This window comes from Denticeps clupeoides, chromosome 15 (assembly GCF_900700375.1).
Source record: "Denticeps clupeoides chromosome 15, fDenClu1.1, whole genome shotgun sequence".
In the NCBI taxonomy this organism is placed as follows: domain Eukaryota; kingdom Metazoa; phylum Chordata; class Actinopteri; order Clupeiformes; family Denticipitidae; genus Denticeps; species Denticeps clupeoides.
In genome coordinates, this window is record NC_041721.1 from 16,331,961 (window position 1) to 16,352,607 (window position 20,647).

At 44.5% G+C, this 20,647-nt stretch overlaps 1 protein-coding gene across 15 annotated transcripts in view; it reads right to left on the bottom strand.

Annotated features, from left to right (window-relative positions):
• The window catches only part of LOC114764356 (peripheral plasma membrane protein CASK-like), a 45,264-nt gene extending 25,010 nt beyond the window's left edge, over positions 1-20,254 (bottom strand). For 5 of the 15 annotated variants that reach the window (XM_028953920.1, XM_028953919.1, XM_028953918.1 and 2 more), the window contains exons 1-2: positions 19,482-19,540; positions 3,614-3,726 (exon numbers count right to left, since the gene is read on the bottom strand). In XM_028953920.1, the coding sequence (XP_028809753.1) occupies positions 3,614-3,726; positions 19,482-19,540 (172 nt within the window). Of the gene's footprint in view, positions 1-3,613; positions 3,727-19,481 lie in introns of all 15 variants that reach the window. The other 10 variants (XM_028953908.1, XM_028953911.1, XM_028953906.1 and 7 more) reach the window with 4 other exon arrangements.
• Positions 20,255-20,647: the final 393 nt, after the last annotated feature.

The following is a 20,647-nucleotide window of genomic DNA, read 5'->3' on the forward strand; positions in this document are numbered from 1 at the left end:
GTCCTTCTTCCCTTCTTGATTCCTCTAGTATACATGAAGGCAGATTCGCAACCTGGGCCGTGTGCAGAGGAGGGGAGAGGCCAAAAACCACACACACGCGCGCGCACACACACACACGCGCACACACACGCGCACACACACACACACACACAGCATCCCAGACTTCCTGCCTGAGGTTTTTGTTTCACCTCAGGACTGTCTGCCTCCGCCGGGAGGGAATGTGGCTCCAGCTCGAGCGATCAGCACTAAAACTGCCCCGGTCAGCAGCTCGGAGACCGGCAGCAAAGACCAAACACTGCGAGGAGCTTATTATGGGCTGGCAGTCTCAGAGCCGCTCTGCACTAGTCAGTCATCGCCATGGAAACCGCTGCCGGCCCCGGCACTCCTGAAGGGGGAGGGTGGGGTGTTGGTGTTGAAGATCTGGCTGTGCGCTGCCTGCTTGATCACACTAAACGGCGTTTTACACAGAAACATCTGCTGAGCAGAAACGCCCCACCCGGCGAAGGAGGGGGTATGATGCTGCTGAAAATTATTAAATACAAATGATGAAAAAACAAAATAAGCCAGTGGTAATATTTTGGCATAAAATGGCTGACATGTCGTGGCTCTGTGGGAGTTGGCTGGTACGGGGGCATGAAGAATCCTATAAATCATAAGGAGCAGGTCTGAGACAGACATTCACATAGCAAGACAAGAGTTTTTACACACTACACCATTTAACCTAACCTGGCAGAAAAAATTATTACTGATAATAATTTCAATTATATTTATGGATCACATATGCCTAATAAAAGCAAGAGAAACATTAGCAGCTGCAGTGCCATATGATGTGCTCAGTGTAAATGTTAATGGACTGTTTTGGTCCTAGATCAGCGCTGCTACAGCATGGCCGGCGCTCGATGATACAGGGGATCCGGTGGGCTTGAGTCTCAGGCGAGAGGAGGTTTACCGGATCGTCGGTGTGGAGCTGCTGCCTCCCTACAGACTACTTCGGAGAGACGGGACCCGCCCTCCACCCACCCACCCACTCACTCGCTCGCTCGCTCGCACACACATGCGCATGTACATTTGAGCAAAAAAATAAATAAATAAATAAATAAATAAATAATCGCATGCAGTCACAATGATCACACATAATAAATTGATGCCAATAACTATACACACACACAACAAAAAGATAAAATGTGGGGTCAGTGGTTGACCACACCCTTTCCTGTCTATGAGACCCAAACCTTGACAGTGAAAGTGAAGTGATTGTCTGCTGTCACCAGAATCCACCCCATCAACAAGTGTCCAGGTCACATGGGCTCTAACGACCGCAGACAAACGCTTCGGTGCCCCTAACATCACTGACGATTTAAAACCATTTTGCTTTAGTGGGCCAGGTGGGCCTCCACACTGAGCCATGGTCCATTCCTATATATTCCTATATATGTGACGTTTTATGTGCCATGTATGTTATTCTCCGCAACAATGTGCCAGATAACACTGTAGAATTTGTATGCAACCACACACACATGCACACAGAGTGACAAGTTCCTTTCTGACAGCAGCCATATTTTCCCAACAAAGCGAGGCAACCGGGGCCGCCATCAATGGCCATTCGGCCGTCTCCACTTTGGCGAGATTTATATTCATCCGCCGAGTGCCTGTGGAAGAATGCACAGCGGCTAACAGCAGTGAAATGTTAACACGCTTCCTCAGCGCCTCTTCACCACACAGCCGAAAGCACCGCGTCTGGGTAACGGAAGATTACAGGCGGTGGGAAAACGGCCTTGAGGCCTCCCAGCACACATTCCAACGGCCAGTGGCCAATTCCAGTTCAATCCACAGGAGAAAAAACAACCATATATGTGTGTAGATATACCAAAAAAATGCACATCTGACTAGATTTAGTGTATGGCCAAAAAATCTTTAAATCTTAACTATGGGTCTTTATAGTCAACCAATTACAAATTGATTGATCATTAAACTGATTAATCATAGTGATGGGGCTCCAAGTTCATAATAGTCACAGCAAAAAGGACCTTTAGCTCCGAGGGTTCCGGACTGAACACTTCATTTTCAGGACCGGGTGATCATTAATAATTACCTAATAATGCCCGGGGCATACTGGAAGCAACTACTGTAGTCATGACACGGCCTAGTCTGCATTACAGTGGGCGTGGCTCGGGCTATCAGCGGAGGTGAGGTGGGGGCGCATAGCCATTTGTAGCTGGTCGGATTTAAAAGCTTCAGTCTTTTCCACTGATGACTAATGGGTTTCCACCAGTTTTGAGTGGAACCATTGCAATCAACGATTCAAAAGCACAACGAACGACCACATCCTCTGATGAGGCCAGGGTGTGCACTGCACTTCTCTTTACCATCACTTTCTGGCCACTTTTGTTCCTTTTTTTTTTTTGTTATTGTGCTTCTGAACTGTTCAGAATTTGGTGCAAGAACCAGCAATGGAACTGGATTCATTGGTACACACACACACACACACACACACACACACACACATATATATATATATATATATAAAATATAAAAATGTTCCCTGTGCACAATTAGCCACCATACTCCACCATGCTATTAACAGACACCATACTCCACTACCGTACCTCATATTTGTAACACAGTGTATATTGCTTGGGGGGGAAATAAAAAAAGTGAGTTGTGTGAAGTGCTTCATTTTAATAAATATGCAAATATTCAAAAGAGCATGAATTTGTTTACAAATGTTGCCCCAAAAGGGATTTTTTTGTCCTATAATATCCCCACAGACTCATTGCTCCTTCATAAATGTTCCCCTCACTTGTGTTTTATTTCTAACTTTCCATCACACTCCCACGCCTTTTCCTTGATTTCTACACTCTTCCATCGCTCTTTCATAAACACTAATGCTTTATGTGATCCACTCTTTATTTCTCACTTTTACCTCCGATGCAACAAGGCTTCTTCTACATTCTTCTTCTACCAGTCATCATTTTCTCCCCACTTTTTGCCCATTCTGCTTTCACTCTCCCTCAATTTGGTTTCAATTCAATAACGTTTTATTGCACTGACTGTATAATCAACAATATTGTCGAAGCCATTTTTCAAATTCTGAAACACACTACTGCCCCCCTATCTCTCTCTCTCTACCGGACACAGAGTGCAGATGGTAGGAGGCTGTTGCCAAGCCCAGAGTGGCACCAGCTCAGTGTGAGCAGCCCTGCATGGCACAGTATGGCACAACACACATCGGTGTATGCCAGTGCCCATCTCACGACCAAGACACTACCCCTAAAATTAGGCTCGGCCGATATACAGACTACTGGTAATAAAAAGAAAATAAAAAGACACCCCACAAAACACTCATATATATGACACAATTAATCACAAGAAGCAACTAGACAAAATTTGGAAGAAATATTCAAGGTTTTGATTTTACACGTTGAAATGAATAACCCCTGCAATACAAAAAAAAAAAAAAAAAAAAATGTATGTATTATTATGATATTCAGTGACGTGATACGCATGGTCCAACTGTGATTATGTCACTCTACCTGTGCACACACCTACACTGTGTGTGTATATACACAAATTGAATCAAAGATGGAGTTTACAGGCGTGTGTCTGCTCTCACCCTCTGTGCTGAGCCCGGGACTGGAGGTGAAGCTGGCCACATCCACGATCTTCACCGCAAACTGCTGCCCAGTGTCCCTGTTGATGCATCTGCGCACGACGCTGAACGGCCCCCTGGGAAAACAGACACGGAGCATTAGCGCTAATCTGTCATAAATCACACATTTACACTCAACAACGCACAGCAGCCGTATGATGAGGTTACAGATCACAGTTAAATAAGGGGAGAGCTGGAATGAGTCTGTTTATCCTGACAGATGGGCAGCGTTTTTTCCCCCCTTGCTTCTGGGAATACTGCATCGGTTCCACCACACTAGACTCAAGCAAGAGAAATAAAATAAATAAATAAACAAAACACTCTAGTCATATAAAAAAAAAAAAAACGTATGATGAGCAAAACCTATAAAAATATTTGCCACCCCAAATACGGTCATTATGACACTCCACTGACACACACAAAAGGCAACCCAACCACGACCGGTGGTATTTACTCAATTGTGATTCTAAAGTTAGCTAAGGATTGTTAAATGAGAAAAATTTAAACATACACAGTTTCAACCACTTTAGTCTGGAACCTGGTTAAGAATTATTACAATTAGTTTCCAGAATATTTGCAGTTAGGCTAAGATCCTCATGGCAGCTTGTCAGACGAAGCCATCTCAGTTTCAGCAAACTACTGAGCCGATCCAAACACGTGGCCCGTAATATCCCCAGGACACCCAGCCACAGAGAGCTATTTTCAAACCGGGTAATGTTATCGTAGCAACGGGTGCTACCGCCACAGCATGCTGCGGGCCTGAGAGCGCGAGGGCACGTTTGAGGAAGCCTTGTTAAACTGCCATAAACGCTAAAATAAAGCCCGTGCGTGCAGTTCGCAGGGACCGAATATAAACCGGCAGCAGAGATTATTACAAGGAGAGGGTGCAGTCGGGCCACGCCCAGAACTTCACAGGCGAGTGGTATGTGACCGAGGTGCTGCAGCCTCACGCATGATGATCTGGGTCTCATAGTGCTTGATTAACAGTGGCCGACTTCTCAAGAGAGAAAATAGGTTCACAAAGATGAGGAACGAGGATCACAAATGATATCACACACACACACACACACACACACACACACACACATTCTGTTTCTGCCTAACTAAAGCAGTGCCACAGGCATGAATCGGAGCTCTGGCTTTAGAGATTGGCGTTTCCATTCCTGTCCACATTTCCCTTTGAACAGGTAATGAAGCAGAAGAACAGTGCAGGAGGGAGGCTGAGGAGGTGGAGGAGAGAAAGGAAATGTTGGACTGTGGGAAGGGGGGGTGGAATCAGCCATCAAGTGAGCACGTGATGGAATAGATCTTTTGATCCAAATCCACTCCTGGCGCATCATTCAAACCGGGAAGCAAACAGCTACAGGTCCTGATTGGCCAGTCAGTCTTGGTGGAACCCTGGTAGAACAGTGGGGAGAGGAAATTCTCCGCTCACGGTCAGGTTACTGTGTGAGCTCAGGAGCTGTGTGATTACTGCTCCTTGGGATTTCACTGCATAAATCCACGCACCAAGCTTTAAAGTGACTGGATCGTGAAATAATACGCCATTTGTCTTCTAGTGCTCCCAATTAGCACAAGATCCATCCGACACATTGTGTTTTATTTCGAACGAAGCACATTTCAATAGGAAAAGTATAAAGAAAGAAATGTTATGGCTAATTCATAACATGAAAGAGACAAGAAAAGAAATTCTGTCTCCAAGAGGTAAGTTATAACCGATCTTTGCTAACCTGGCCTTTCAGTATTATTCGCTATAGCTACAATAGCTATTACTGTAGGTATAGCAAATTCTTCAGCGCTCTGCTAGTTTGATAAAAAATAGAGCAACTTTTTGAATATTGCTGTGAAAACAAGAAAAAAAAAAATAAAAAATCCACAAATCAACTTTAAACTACACACTGTTGCTCAGTATACAAAGTACGCACAACAAACTGGAAAAAAACATGTTTTAAGTACACAAATATTGACATAGTTGACAAATATAATCCTATTATTATTTTCTAAATGTATTCTCTGTTTAGCATATTTACAACCTTCGCTTTAGGGGTGGATCAAATATACTTCATGTGTCGCGGCCTGTTTCATGTGCAAGATAGTAAATTACTACATTGTGACTAGAGAGAGTGAATCCGAATGTTACTGTTAAACAGATAAATTGTACTTTGCTTTCAAGGTTCACTTATCTGTCGCGTGAAAACAGACAGCTCCTCTCCTGGCCATCCAGAAAACTCTAGTGGAGTTTGTACTGGAATAACAGTGGAGAAAAGTGAATCCGCAGAGAAAAGGGAAAGACTACACGATTTCACAGACATTAATTGGAGATGGAGTCAGATGACTTGATTCTTAAGAAAAACTGACGGACCTAGGACGGGACACAGCTAAAAATCACTACTAAAAATCACAGATGCACACAATCAGGGAACCAGAAGATTTAGCATTTATACAGTGATTTTAAGAAAGATTCGAGAGAAAAAGAGAGATATATATTGTATCATGATGTCATTCTGCTGCACCGTTCAGAGAGCTGCAGTTCAGGCGGTCGGATCTGGAATTTGTCCCCTTATTGTGTCATAAAAAGTGTCTCCACTGACCGTCATGATTTGAAAACATGCGAAACTTTGCAGTTAGTCGCTGAATGGATGTAAAAATGAGCACAAATGTATTTTCTTAGTTCCATCACATGAGACTCTGAAGAACCAGTGGGATATTAATTTATTAAAAAAAAAACAAAAAAAACAATGCAGACACTACTTCCTGTCTGTGCTAAACATTGTGGTCTGTGAATTCTGTTGACGTCATTTCAGCGAATCCTCATCCCGCCTCTTTCCTCCTCATTAGCATTTAAAGCTACAGACACGGTGTGTCCTGGGAAATCTCATTGTGGGACTGGATCAATGTGGCTGTAATTCTGCACCAAGGCTGAGTTTTGGAAAAAGAGACTTCAGATACAGTATTAGGGGACTCTAGGACCTGAAAAAAAAAAAAGAAAAGAAAAATTCACAATAGGAGACCTTTAGAAATATTACAATATTATTTTTAATAATATGGCCATGCCCTACTTAGTTGATGTTCTTGAATACTTGTAAATAAATTAAAATCAATCGATTCTTTGTACAAGAGTACGAAGAGTTTCTGATGCAGTGCGGTGTACAAGCTGAAATTGTGCTTGACGGTGGTTTTCGCATGCGGTTACGTTAAGACAACACAATGTCCTTATTATAGTAGCAAATTATATTATTGTGACATGTTGCCAGTCTCTAAGTGTATCAAATTTGCATTAAATAGAAAAGTAACCAACTAATTTAAAATACGCTTTAAACACAATAGCTGAAATGAACCATTCTGAAATGGTTCGGGATGACTGAACCATCTATATCCTGTGCAACAGAAAGCTCCCGCCCTGCTCCAGACATCGTCCTGTGTGGCTCCCACCGCAGTCAGGCCCTGGGGCTTTTTAAAGGCAACTGCTTCCTGTGTGCCGAGCCACCGGCGTGAAAGCTGCTGCATGAAGGAGCTGAATGGAACAGCGAGTCAGAGATGAACGTGGCAAACGGGGGCACGTCGGAGAACAGAGACTGCGTGTAAATCATTAACAGGGTAATCTGAATGAGTGTGCTGATCAAGCTGAGGTTACAGACCAGTGATTGATGCTTCTCTCACACACACACACACACACACACACACACACACACACACTTCTCTACCTCCAGCTATGCACCATATGTATTATAAATATTTACCAAGAAATTCTAATTCAATGTTTATTAAGCTTTTTATGAGTAAAATGTCCCCAGTTTTATGAGGTTGCCAAACACTACACATTTAGGCCCTTTTACACGCCCTGAACACACTCAGAAACCGCGAGAAGCAGGCACGCGCACACACAATCACACGCCCACATGCACGGCTGCAGATGTCAGCCTCAGTGTGTAATCCTCGCCACTGTCAGGAACACCGGTGTCGACAGCGGGACGTAATGCCGTCAGTGCGGGGGTTACGCCGCGGACTGAGCGAGAACTCTCTGGGAGGAGCGGGGGGGAAAGCCTGTCCTCCTTTATGTTACACAAGCTTTCAGTGAACGTCCAGTTATGTCACACTGGACATCCCATCGGTGTATAACTATGGAGGGAGGGGTGGGGCATGCTATTACAGCTGGATAATTTTGTATAATATACGTGGTCATTACATAAAATAAAATTTTGTGGCTTTGTGGCCTTTGTGGCTTTTCCCCCCACAAAAGTTTATAAGCTACACCTATTCCATAATTATCCACTTATAACAATATCCCAAATAACAATAATGTTTGACCCCCGCACGAACTGCCACCAGGGGTCTCTGAAGCGGACCGGTAATCAGAAGGTTGTGGGTTTGCATCCCGAGCCGCCATGGTGCCACTGAGGTTGCACTGAGCAAAGTACCGTCCCCACACACTGCTCCCCAACTGTACTGTTCTGTGAAGAAACAAATGGATTATAACATTCAGGGGTGTTACAGAAATATATCGCAATATTTTACATGGTGATATTGTCTCGATACAGGGACATCAAATATCCATATTTTTGTATACAAATGTAGTTCACTGTCGAGCGTTTTAGTGAGGTCAGCAGAGCTAAGAAGTAGCGTGCAACTACAACCTCCAGTCCTGTAGATGGCGCTGTACAATGCTTCGCATTTCTGGCAAAGTGATGCAGCATCTTGTATTTCAACTCTGTTTTTACATTTTAGTGAACTGAAGAATAATCACAGTATATGCACAGTATCAGAATATATTGTGATATCATATCGTGACCGGTGTATCCTGACGATTACATTTTAGTGGCTCGTACAGTAGAGATTGAAACAGAGATTCAAAGTAATTTACTTATATTTTTGCTTCAATAGATCACTTCTCCAACTGTGATATTCAGAGATGTTCAACTAGGGAGACGGCAAGCTTTTTTAATGTTGGTTACAGTGGGGAGCGAAATATTTTCAGAGTTCGAGAATAACTGCGGTCATCTATATTGGCCTTCTGGACGTACAGAGAAACCTTGTTTCCAAGATCCTGGACGTTTCGTTATTATCCTCACTCATACGCTATTATTTGTCTTTCAACCATGAAAGGAGCAGAAAGGTGACTGGCATTTGCATTCTCTCTGAATGCAGTAATCATATTCCATATCCAGCCAGTCAGAGACGTAAACACCAAGGTGGAAAATAGCAAGATCTGTGATCTATGAATCATATTTTTGTCTCCACAGCAGTTCTGTGACTGCAATGATCAGAATACACAGGAAGACGCCACACCGTATATGATGTCACCCTGCCGCGCCTTTAATACATGACTCCCAACAGAGCCACCAGCCTCCCCCCCTCCCTCTAGTGCTCGCTCTCCCTCCGTAAACCCATTAACACGCCCTTTACCAGAGGTGTCGGGCTGAAAAGAGACCACCGCTAATAAAACAAGCCCCTCCCCTCCCCGCCGCGCCCTGCTGACGCTGCCAGGCGGAACCGGGGTCTGTGATGTGGTCTCACTGTCTGTGTCAAATAAAAGAGCCATTAGCCAGGGTCCTTCAGCAACCCCTGACCAGGGGACGGGGGTCCCAGTGGGACAGTTCGGGGACAGTACAGGTGATGCAAGCTTTTCAGGGTAGACGGGCAATACATTTACTGCTTGGGTTTACGCTGTGCCTCTCTAACATCATGACACTGGAGACCTGAGAGCCAGCGGCAGAGCTATGAGGTCATGTCCCATAAGGGAGCTGTGCAACACAAAAAAAGGATTGAAAGGAACAGAAAAAAGACATAGCAAATATAGAGAAATTGTGAAAGTGTAAACAAAAGTAAAGTGAAGTGATTGATTGTCAATTGTGATACACTGCAGCACAGCACACGGTGCACACAGTGAAATTTGTCCTCTGCATTTAACCCATCATCCTGTGTGAGCAGTGGGCAGCCATGACAGGCGTCCGGGGAGCAGTGTGTGGGGACGGTGCTTTGCTCAGTGGCACCTCAGTGGAACCTTGGCGGATCAGGATTCGAACCGGCAACCTTCTGATCACGGGGCCGCTTCCTTAACCACTGCACCACCACTGCCCCATGTGCAAAACAATAAAGTAAAAGAGAAAGCAAAAATGAAACAAATGAAAAAAAGAAAGTGAAGGAAAGAAAAAGTGAACGATGGAATGAAAGTGAAACATGTTAATTGGGAATACTATTACATTTTTTTATCAAATCACTGCATTTGTTACAGGATGAGCCAAGAATGTATTTCACATGGCGGTAAAACCCAATACACATTTTGGAAGCCCAGTTACTACCAGGTGCATGCGGGACATCTACTACAGCGTGCAGCAACTTGGGTCAAAAGCACGTAAACGGGGATCTGAAGAGATCCAAGGAAAAATGTTGGCTAACTTCAGCAGCGGCTGCAAAAGGACAAGCTCGGAATATTTATGGGCAATTACAATTGTTCTCTCTTTAGAGCAGGAAGGTTCAGTGGCACATGTTGGACACATCTGGTTGTTGACAAGTGTTCCCATTTAAAATAATTGGATATAATTACACAAGAGAAGGGTGAGGAGATATTTCATCATTTAAATCACAAATGGAAGAAAAAAAAAAAAAACATGGAACGCCTTGGTTCACCTCTAGCTTCAGCCACACTCCACCTTATCTGAGATCATATCAGCTGCTTCTCTAGTTAACGTGACCCAGTGAGCTCACTGGTGATGAAAGCTTCAGTTTGACGGCACAGACAGTTGCGAAAACTGGAAAGGTGGGAAATGTAATAATGAACGGAGCCGGTTGACCCCTCACCTCCAGCACTTGCTGAAACACCGAGATGTAGCTGTTGGAGCAGAACACGAGCGCTTGTGGGTGTCGCGCTAGATGATACGTTGGGGTTAATGTGCATATCTGCAGACATGTCTCTGTTCCTTCGGCAGTGATCGTAAGTGGAAATAAATTATCAGTTCGCTTTACGAGGATCAGACGTGGAATGTCCCTCTGCTGTGAAGGAGATCATCCCATAAACGAGACGTGGTTCTTCAGGGAGAACTGACTCACTAAATACTACTTAAGTAAAATGTCCGCTTTAACCATAACTGCTTGGTCTAATCAACATTACTATTAACTCTAATATTATGATATTAGGGGTGTGAATTGTTACAGAGGTGCCATTTGGGCCACTATGCAATATGACTTTCATCCCACATTTAACAGTCTCTATTACAATTCTATGTTGTGAAACACTTTTAAATATTATCAAATGCATAGCATCTTACCATGACTGACATACTGGAAAGCAAATAAATTAGAGGTGTTGGAAAATATTGATACAGCAATGCATCACAATATTTTACGTGGTGATATTTGATGTCCCTGTATCCGATACAATATCAATGTGTTTTTGCACAAATTTAGTCCATTGGGTGGTGCTGTTAAGCGTTTTCTTTAGTGAAATCAGCAGAGATCGGCAGAGATTCAGATACAAAATGAGGTTTACAAGATAAAAACTAAACAAATATATACATCTTCATTTTCGTTGATTAATCGAGACGGGGTGTTTTTTTTTCCTCCCAAATGTGAGGAAAACATGGAACAAATCAGCACGTCTTCCATGTCTGGAACAGATGTAGAGTATTCTTGAGTATATAAGGTAACAATAACAATGGATGTGACTAGGGCTGCAACAACGAATCGATTGAATCAATAAAAATCGATTACTAAAAGAGTTGGCAACGAATTTCCTAATCGATTCGTTATGTCGCGCGACGCGGAGACGTTTGATTATTAAAAAAAATAAATAAAATAAAAAAATTTATTTGAGCGCGGAGCAGAGTGAACACACTCGGTCTCTCTCGCGCACAGACCCTAGCAGAGTTTGGCGCCTCATTGACAGCGTGGAGCAAAAAAAAACAAAAAAAACAAGCGGAGGTAGAGAAATCTGCGAGAAAATATGCAAAAGAGACATGGCACGGCACGGGAGCACCACGGCAATGATCCAGCATCTGAAACGCAAACATGTTGGAGTGTTTGAGGAGGAAGAAGGGGGTTCAGCAGCAGGATAAGTCGCTACAGAATCCTACTTTTGTTCCGTTTTGAAGTGAGGAACGTAATGTCCCTGGTGCTGGTGTTTAACTCGCCGCAGAGGAGAACTAGACGGGGACTTACAGCGCCACCTACAGGTGTGGAGGGGGGGGGTGAAACAGCGTTCGGACTGTTCTCTGTGTCTCCGCGTGGACGACTCGCCTATTGTGTCCCTGAGCAAGACACTAAACCCTAAGTTGCTCCAGGGGGAGACTGTCCCTGTAACTACTGATTGTCGCTCTGGATAAGGGCGTCTGATAAATGCTGTAAATGTAAATGTTTACCCGTCATTCAGCTGGACAGGCATGACAAGTTAGCGTTAGCACGTTAATAACAGTAGTAAAGCAGGGGTGCTATAGTTACTTTGCATTAAAAGACTAAAGACATGTTTTTATTCACTAGCCTTTTTTGGACCATTCATTTTTCAATCTGTTATAATGTACACTGCAAAAAAAAATCTTAAATCAAGATTACTAGACAAGAAAAATGGCATGAGAAAATTAAGTGATGCTTAAAACTTCTGTTTGAGATTATATCTCATTAAGATTAGTTTTCTTACCCCATTGGCAGATCATTTTGCTTGTTTTAAACAATATCTTAATTTTGAGATGTTTTATCAGAAAACAAGACATCATTTCTTATGCTATTTCATGTGTCTAGTTTTTTATAAATTATTTATCGTTCTGGCAGCTCAGGTGGCACTTTATTTTAAAAAAAAGTCTATATTTGGCAGATGTAAAGCATACATGTATGTTTTTTGTGGTAGTCAATTTTTATTTTATTCTATTATAACAGCTCAAGGAGCAACATGTTTGTGCACTTTCTAAAGATTTTGGTTGTTTCTGAATAAAGGGTTGGAAATGAATGCTTTTTTTTTTTATTATCCGATTCTATGATTAATAAAAAAAAATAATCCACAGATTAATCGATTATTAAAATAATCGTTAGTTGCAGCCCTAGATGTGACTAAGACTAATAAAAACTAAAATGACAGCTTGACACAAAGATTAGACTAAAACTAAAATTAGTACAGGTCGCCAAAAACAATTATAATGCCCATTCGTGCCCACAGATGACCTCTCAAGACACCCAGAATTCTTAAAGACCATCACATGAAGTTGCTGATATGAATGCTTTTTTTAAAAAAAAAGGGCGGCAGTAAAACGTCCACAGATGGCTGAAACAGTCTCCAAATTCCCTGGAACCCTGACATAAACGATGGAGTTCATGAAAACAGACAAAAGCCCCACAGCTAGCTGAATAAATAAATACCATAAACACCGTGGCTAACAGCCCTTTTCATAGCCCAGAAGCCCCACAATAGAAACCCAGTAACTGAGAACACACCGCTAAATGGGGGAAAAAGGGAAGCAAAAAAAAAAAAAAAAAAAAAAAAAACGCCGTATGCGGCATTCTTATGAAATATGAATGGACGCAGGATAAAAGAGGCAAGATTTTTTTTTTTTTTTTTCGTATCAGCTTTCACCTGCTAAATCTTTGATAAGCTTACCTCTGGGTTATGACTGCTGCGAGGGCCCATTAGCCTCCATAAAGCCAGGGCACTGTAATGGCCATTAATGTGTTTACAGCAGCCAGGCTGCTACGACTCCCCCCGGCACGGCACCCAAATCGAGGGGCCAAATATTGACACAGAGAGTAACCAAGGACCTGCACCAGAACGTGAGGAGAAATATTCCACCGGGTCAGTTCTTTTTCCCTCCCACAGAAGGCTATCGTTCCGGGAATTTTGCCGTCCCCCCAGTTTTCCTGCATTCTGTGTGAGAGGCTCAACATCCGGCAAGGGCCATCAGAGAAATTGAACCTGACCCTGCAGTCCAATTAACAACCGGCTAAACTGCTCCATGCACAAGCGGATCTGCCCGAACAATCAGCCCTGTCAGTGGGAGAGGAGAGACAACAAACTCGTTCTTTCTCTTCCTCTCCTCCCCTCTCTCTTTTTCTTCCTCTGGGGCATTAATGAGGACCACAATCCTGCAATGGGGTCCCTCTGATTTAAAAAAAAAAAAAAAAAAAAAAAAACTCACATGCATACCTACACAGGGACACCAATGTCTAGATGTGGCAGGCCTTCTTTTAAACACACATATTTACCATAAATAATAATATTAAACATAAATGCATCAGCCCCTTATTTGGCTCAGATTCTCATCAAAGTCCAATTTATAGATCTGCATGAGAATTACCTTCTTTCCATACATAAGGCAATTGTTTCTGCGCATTAATGTACAGGGGAAGATTAAGCTGAAAACTGCATATTTCTGATATTTCATTTTGAAGGGGCTCCGTGCTCCAGCCCAGAGTGCAGCTGGAGGGTGCTTCATATCTCAGTTATGATTCTCTGGTTGCATCAAAGTACATTAAAGGCTCGATCCTTGCAAGGGAAAAGCTGGTTCGAGAGTAATGACTAGAACTACTGTCCATGTCATGCCCATGAAGACTTGGACGAAGCTGAAAGAATGAACCAGCATTTCCTCTTACATGCCAGCTTGCTGCCTTGATGTTCCTGAAGATGCCAAAGTTGGGAAAAAAGGGGATTCGTCTTCCTCGCAATGGACTGTACAGTGAGCATCTGTACTTTGTGGGTAACCTGCAGCATTTCATATCGTTCACGATAATACGGCATAAAGTTGTGATGGTAAAGGGAAATAGGGCAAGAAGCTGTATTCCCAAAATAGCAGCAACTTCAGTGTAGGGGTGGGCGATATATTGAATATACTCAATTTATCTTGTTCCACGTGCGATGTATCCAATGACTATATTGTGCACACAGAGTATAAATCGGAATGTTATTGTTTAACTGGCAGGACGTACTTCGCTGTCGAGCTTTGCCAGGACGTTTGCACGTAGACCTGGAAATCGCTTCCTCTGGGTTTTACAGTTGTCAGGGTTTTTGAGCTGCTTAATCATTCATCACAACATGGACATCCTACACACTTTTTCACGTGCTAGTCGTGCAAGGGCAAAATGGAAACAGCTCATGACTGCATGAAAAAAAAACATATACTAAAGTTAGTATAAATCCCGGATTCATAATGAAACTTAACCCAAGACATTGAGATATTTACAGTGGATCACAATATTACTTTAGAGGCCATAACGCCCTGCCCTTGCCTCAACCTGGTGAGCATCCCAACACACAGATTACTTCCACTCTCTATGAAATGAACCGCAGGAAGATCCCGGGATCCCATGGACCAAAGAGGGAAAAGGAGGGTCTCTGGGATATTATAATCAGGTAATCTAACCCAGCATTTCCCAACCCTGGCCCCGGAGGAACGTCTGTCAAACAACCTTCACTCCAGTCCTACCTTAATTAGGCTCAGGTCTTACTTAGCGGCCTAATAATAGAAGGGTGGTAGTAGCCTGGTGGGTAACACACTCACCTATGAACCAGAAGACCCAGGTTCAAACCCCACATACTACCTGAGCAAGACACTGAACCCTAAGTGTCTCCGGGGGGGACTGTCCCTGTAACTACTGATTGTAAGTCGCTCTGGATAAGGGCATCTGATAAATGCTGTAAAAGTTGTGAAGATATGCATGTGTTTGGAACAAAAACTTCCTGGGGCAGTGGTGGCCTTGCAGTTAAGGAAGTGGCCCTGGAATCCCGGAATCCTGTGCTGTGAAGGACCAGGGTTGGGAAACATTGATCTCAAGTCACATCCCGGTATTCTCTCAAGACTACTTGAAACCTGGGCAAGAGTTTCAATGGCGTCCGTCATAAAATCAGACCAAATTTTCAGTAAAGAGGATCCCACAGTTGTAATTTAGCGCAAACACCCCCAAGGTCGCCCATTTTCATTGTAAGAATACGGGAAGCTCTGGTGTGGCCAGAGCCAAAAAAATAAACTGTTGTCTGTTCTTTTGTGCCCGCCACTGTTCCACAAGATAAAATGGACTTGGTATTCCAAACACATCCAGTATGTCTGGGGTGAAGTCGAGGGGAACACAATACTGAGTGCCTTTATTTGCCGGTAGGGTCGGTGCTGCTTGTCTTTGAAGAACTCCATAAGGTGTAAAATACTATAAGGACAACAGATGCAATGCATTATATGAATTTCATCTAGAAACATTTATGGATTTATGACAAAAAAAAACAACATTATTAAACCAGGTATTTTATGATTTTAAGCATTCCTGTTTGTTAGACGTCTGCAGCACTGTAAAGTTATATAGAGGCTTCTACAGACTTATACAGAATGAATTATACAGAATTATACAGTTTCTGCCATACAGTGCTGAGCGAGAGAGTAGGATTTCGAACACATTGATTCATTTGTGGAGGTATGCCACAATATCAACACCGGCCATCATATACAGAGGTAGGTAACTAATAATTAAAAAAAAACCTAAAACGCGGGGAAGGTATAAAATCACATTTGTCCTGCCCTACCACACTCCTAATACTGCGTTTAGTTAAAATGACATTCATTAGCATTTCATTCTCATTATTTCCATTTTTACCTCTACTGTACTGTTACATGTGCTGACTATCTAACAAGTTTTAATAGCTCGATCCAACTCATTAAATGTGAATACTGATCAATATGCTTACACAGAAACAAATTCACTACCGTATTCTGATAGGGAGCAGGTTCAGGCTGAGATTCCGAATAGATACCCAGTGAGAAACTTTTGCAGTTTATTCATACACCTCTGTCCCACATACAAACCAATCATTTTCATGCACTATAAACTTCGCTGTGTTGGTGATTCTCTGGAAAATGAAACCTTAATGCAGAGAAAATGTCTAGAATATTTGCACTTTTACTTGTCCTAGTATTTAAGATGGGTAGTGAGATAATATGGACCATCATCATATAATGTGGACCATCAAAGTTTTGCAGACATTTGAAACACTGTTACCTCTTACAATGTAACATTTTCACAGAAAAAATTATTCACTGTAACAGTTTCAATGAAATTCAAAGCAAATAGTGATCACAACCCAGACATTGAAGGTTCAGTTCATATATGTTATATTGAATAGTATCAGGCTTAATAAAAAAAAAAAAATCATACAAGGCACCACATTTGAACTCTTAGTACTGGCTATCATATGTTAAACTTCACTCGTGTAACTTTTAGACCGGTGACGTTGTTGTCCCGTGTATCACACCATCTTGAGCATTTTATATTGGTTGCATATATTTGCATTGCATAAACATTATTTTATTGAAGTGTTGCACAGTTTCGACACCCATTATACACTGAAATGTCTGGAGCTATAGTTTTGTCTGATTGTTCAGAGAATTTTACTGTGGGAGTTGGATTTAACAAGTGAGACTAGTTTTGGCAAGTTTTCAAACTGCTTTTGTCATAACTTTATAGTAAACTACTACACACACACACACACACACCTCACACCTGTTCATATTTCTGACTAGTTATGGGGATGACATATCTCCAGTCTCTCAGGATAAATATATATATAAAAAAGAACCTAGCGAGATGAAGTTGAAACAGGGACAGGAGCAGCGTTATTGCTCAGAGCAGCGGCCCGTGTGCACAGCCATGAGCCTTCAGGCATCTGACGCAGGAATGAGCTTTTGTTCCCCCCAATTTTCGTTATTTTAGGATAAAGAGATGCTCAAAGGTTTGCACAGCATCCGAGGCGTAACTAAGCCCCCACTAGCCCAGGGCCATCGGCAAACCCTCGTTACCGCGGCCTGGACTGTAGGAGATCAGACGGGGACTTTTACGAGGCAGATTTACTCGGACTGTAACAAGATACGAAACTGAATGGCTCGTCCGGTGCTGCAAAACTGTACAAACCACATTTTGTAAAAACTGATCACTCCCTTCCTCTCCAAAAATAAAAAAAAATAAAAGGAGAGCGCGGCGCACGTACAGGATTCGGTTTCAGGCCACCGGCGGGTTTGTGTCGCTACACGCTGGTCAATGGTTTCACCGTAATTGATCCCATTCAGCATCCCTGCCCTGTATTGACCGGACAATCTGCAGAAGGAGGGTCAGCAGCAGCGCGCTCGACGGTGGACGACCCGGCAAATCACAAGCAAAGACAAAAAAAAAAAAAAAAAAAGAAAAAAAACCTACGCTTGGACGCAGTGTTAAGTGGACAGCATGACACTAAGTCCAAATAAGTCGTGGGGACGGGAGGCGGGGCTTTATCTGGGACAAACAGGGCAAAGCCCACTAACCCAGTGCAGGAGCCGCGAAGGTGAAACGTGACAGAAGCGGCGCCCGAGCCGGAATCCCACACCGGCGTGCGATAGTGAGTAGCCACTTTGTTCGCCGAGGCGCGGCGCGTGTGTTTATATCCAGGGAGGATACGAAACCGGCCATATTTTCCCGCCGCGTCGGGGGCCTTCGGCAGGTGCTCAGAAGCGATCGGACGCGGTCCTGGTGGTGGGTCCATAACGGTGATCGAGGCGTATTACGAGCAATGAGAAGTGGCGCGGTGCACTACGTTCCTACACCATACCGGCAGGACGAGGTTTAGACAAACCGGAACGATGCGGTAGAACTGCACTCTGGAACGGTCACAACGTTTCCCCAATGTCTCAAGAACCCAACACACAAAACCTGAATGCGAATCAGGTTCGTAGTGTGTATACGTATGAATATATACATGCATTTTCACGCTGAAATATCCAGCGTTGATGTGTGATTGTCCTGAATTTCTGTTCCCGGAAGACAGAAGTCGGAAGCTTCGTTTCGACCGAGGAGCCAAAGTTATAACGGTTTTGTAAATTTACGACAAACCATCCAAAATCTGTGAAACATCCCACTAACGTTGAACAGAGCGGCAGGCGGGAAACGTGACAATTTCACATGAGAGCAGACAGCGACGCTGGAACGTGAGACCCGGCAAGAGAGCGATAAAAAAAAAAATACATAAAATAAAAAGACAGGGCATGGAGAGAAAGGGACGGGAACACCCACACACACACACACACACACACACAAAGAATGGTGCCTCGCGGGATAGGGCATGTGTGTGGGGGTCTGTATTGGCCTCAAGACTATAACGGGGGAGTCTTGGACTATAACGGGGGAGACATGACAAACAGCAGGTCGCACTAAGAGCATCACCCAGCGGGGGCCATCGCTAAACGGTGACGTCTCGTGACATCTTCATCTACAGCCAGACTCCTCCATTCGTTGCAGGGTGGACGTGACGACACGAGGGAGAAGGCGTAAAGTGAGGGGAAGAGTCATCTGAAGAATTGTGCAGTACCGGTCAACCAAGATACTGACCACCGTGAGACCTGCCAAAATCAATCAATCAATCAATCATGAAGTCAGACTGCTTTACTGCCAAGACGAGGACGCACCCGGTCCCTCCCCGACCGAACAATGTCGGAGAAATCATCAGGAAGCCCTGAAAACGAGGGAAACTGGAGCAGCCCTGTTTCAAAGCGTGGAGCACCGACGTAAAAAAAAATTAAAATGCGAGCAACACACAGAAGGCGAGATTCCCGGCTCTCACATGCCGAGGACGAGCTGCCACTGTCGCTAGTGACTGTCATTTTGTGTAGAGGAGGGGGACAAGACAAAAAAAAGAGAGAGAGAGAGAGAGAGAGAGAGAGAGAAGCCAGGGCTCGGGTTACCGAGACGGTGGAGGAGGGAGTGGAGGAGGAAGAGGAGGAGGAGGAGGAGGAGAGTCAGCATCCATGTAGCTGCCCAATGCAACCGTGCTATTAAAAATAACAATAATCACAATAATCATAACGATGCCTGCACCCGGCGGGGCGGGGACTGAATTTCGGCCACTTACTTCCCGATCACTTCGCACAGCTCGTACACATCTTCGAAAAGCACGTCGTCGTCGGCCATGGTCCAGCGGGAAGAGGGATTCTGCCCCCACGAAACACGCCCAAACTGTGCGGCTGGCGCTGCAGCGCCGAGATTTCAGCCTCTTCGGTCCTCCGGTCAGTGCCTCCCGCGACGGTAATTCCCGGCGAAAAGCCGAAACCCCGGCCGGCTGGCTGGCTGGCTGGCTGGCTCTGACAGTCCCCCGCCCCACCTTCTCCAGAAAATCCTCCGGCGGTCGCCGCGTCGCTAGCGGGCTTGGTATTTCAATATTTCACGGCTCCCGGAGACAATGTGGAGCTAATTCGCCGCATCCGCCCGGGAAGCCCGCGCCGCCTCGCACACTAGCAGGGTGGTAGCAGCGGGCTAGCTGGCTAAAGCCGCGGCTAGGCGGGTCGGAACCGTGCGCCGCGCCGCGCCGCGCCGCGCACACCCCAGTGAGGCGGGCTCGATTATTCCCGCGGACGAAAATAAGCGGCGCAGGGCCCGGCGGAAAATAATCCTCCCCGAAAACAGCGCATCGCCGGTCCCCTGCAGCCGCACGCAGGCTCGGGCGGGTTCCGCGGTGCAGATGGCGGTAACGAGGCGGTTTTTGCCCCCGCTGTCTGCTGGCTTCCCTCTCCGCTTCTCCGTTGCTTCAGCTTCCAGCCTCGCTGGCCCCCTCCTCCCACAAGCGGCTTCGATGCTACCCCTGCTTCCAGAAGAGCCAGGCTCCGCCCTACCAAGGTTAGGAAGCTCCTCGGCGCAGAGCCAAAATGGCGGCGGCGCCGTGAGCTTATTCCCCGGATGGTGGGACGGGTTTGATCCGGGATGGCGTCCGGGAGCGCTTCTTCTGACCATTATGGGCAGCAGTTTCTTAATCTCGCCCCATTAAAACCCGTTTATTAGCAGGGCGGCCAATCAGCAGCCGCCTCTTGCGCGTCTCCGCCCCCACGGACGAACCAGAGCTTCGACGGCTGACGTCAACGCTCTTTCTCATGCAGGCTAAACGAAAGGTGACGTTTGTACATGTACTTTTATTCCACCTAATGTTTACCAGGCTACAGAATTAAAGTATACTTTATACGTCCATTTACGCCCATTTGCGTGTATCTGAAATGTTTAAAACTTTATTAGAATTTCATTTTAGGA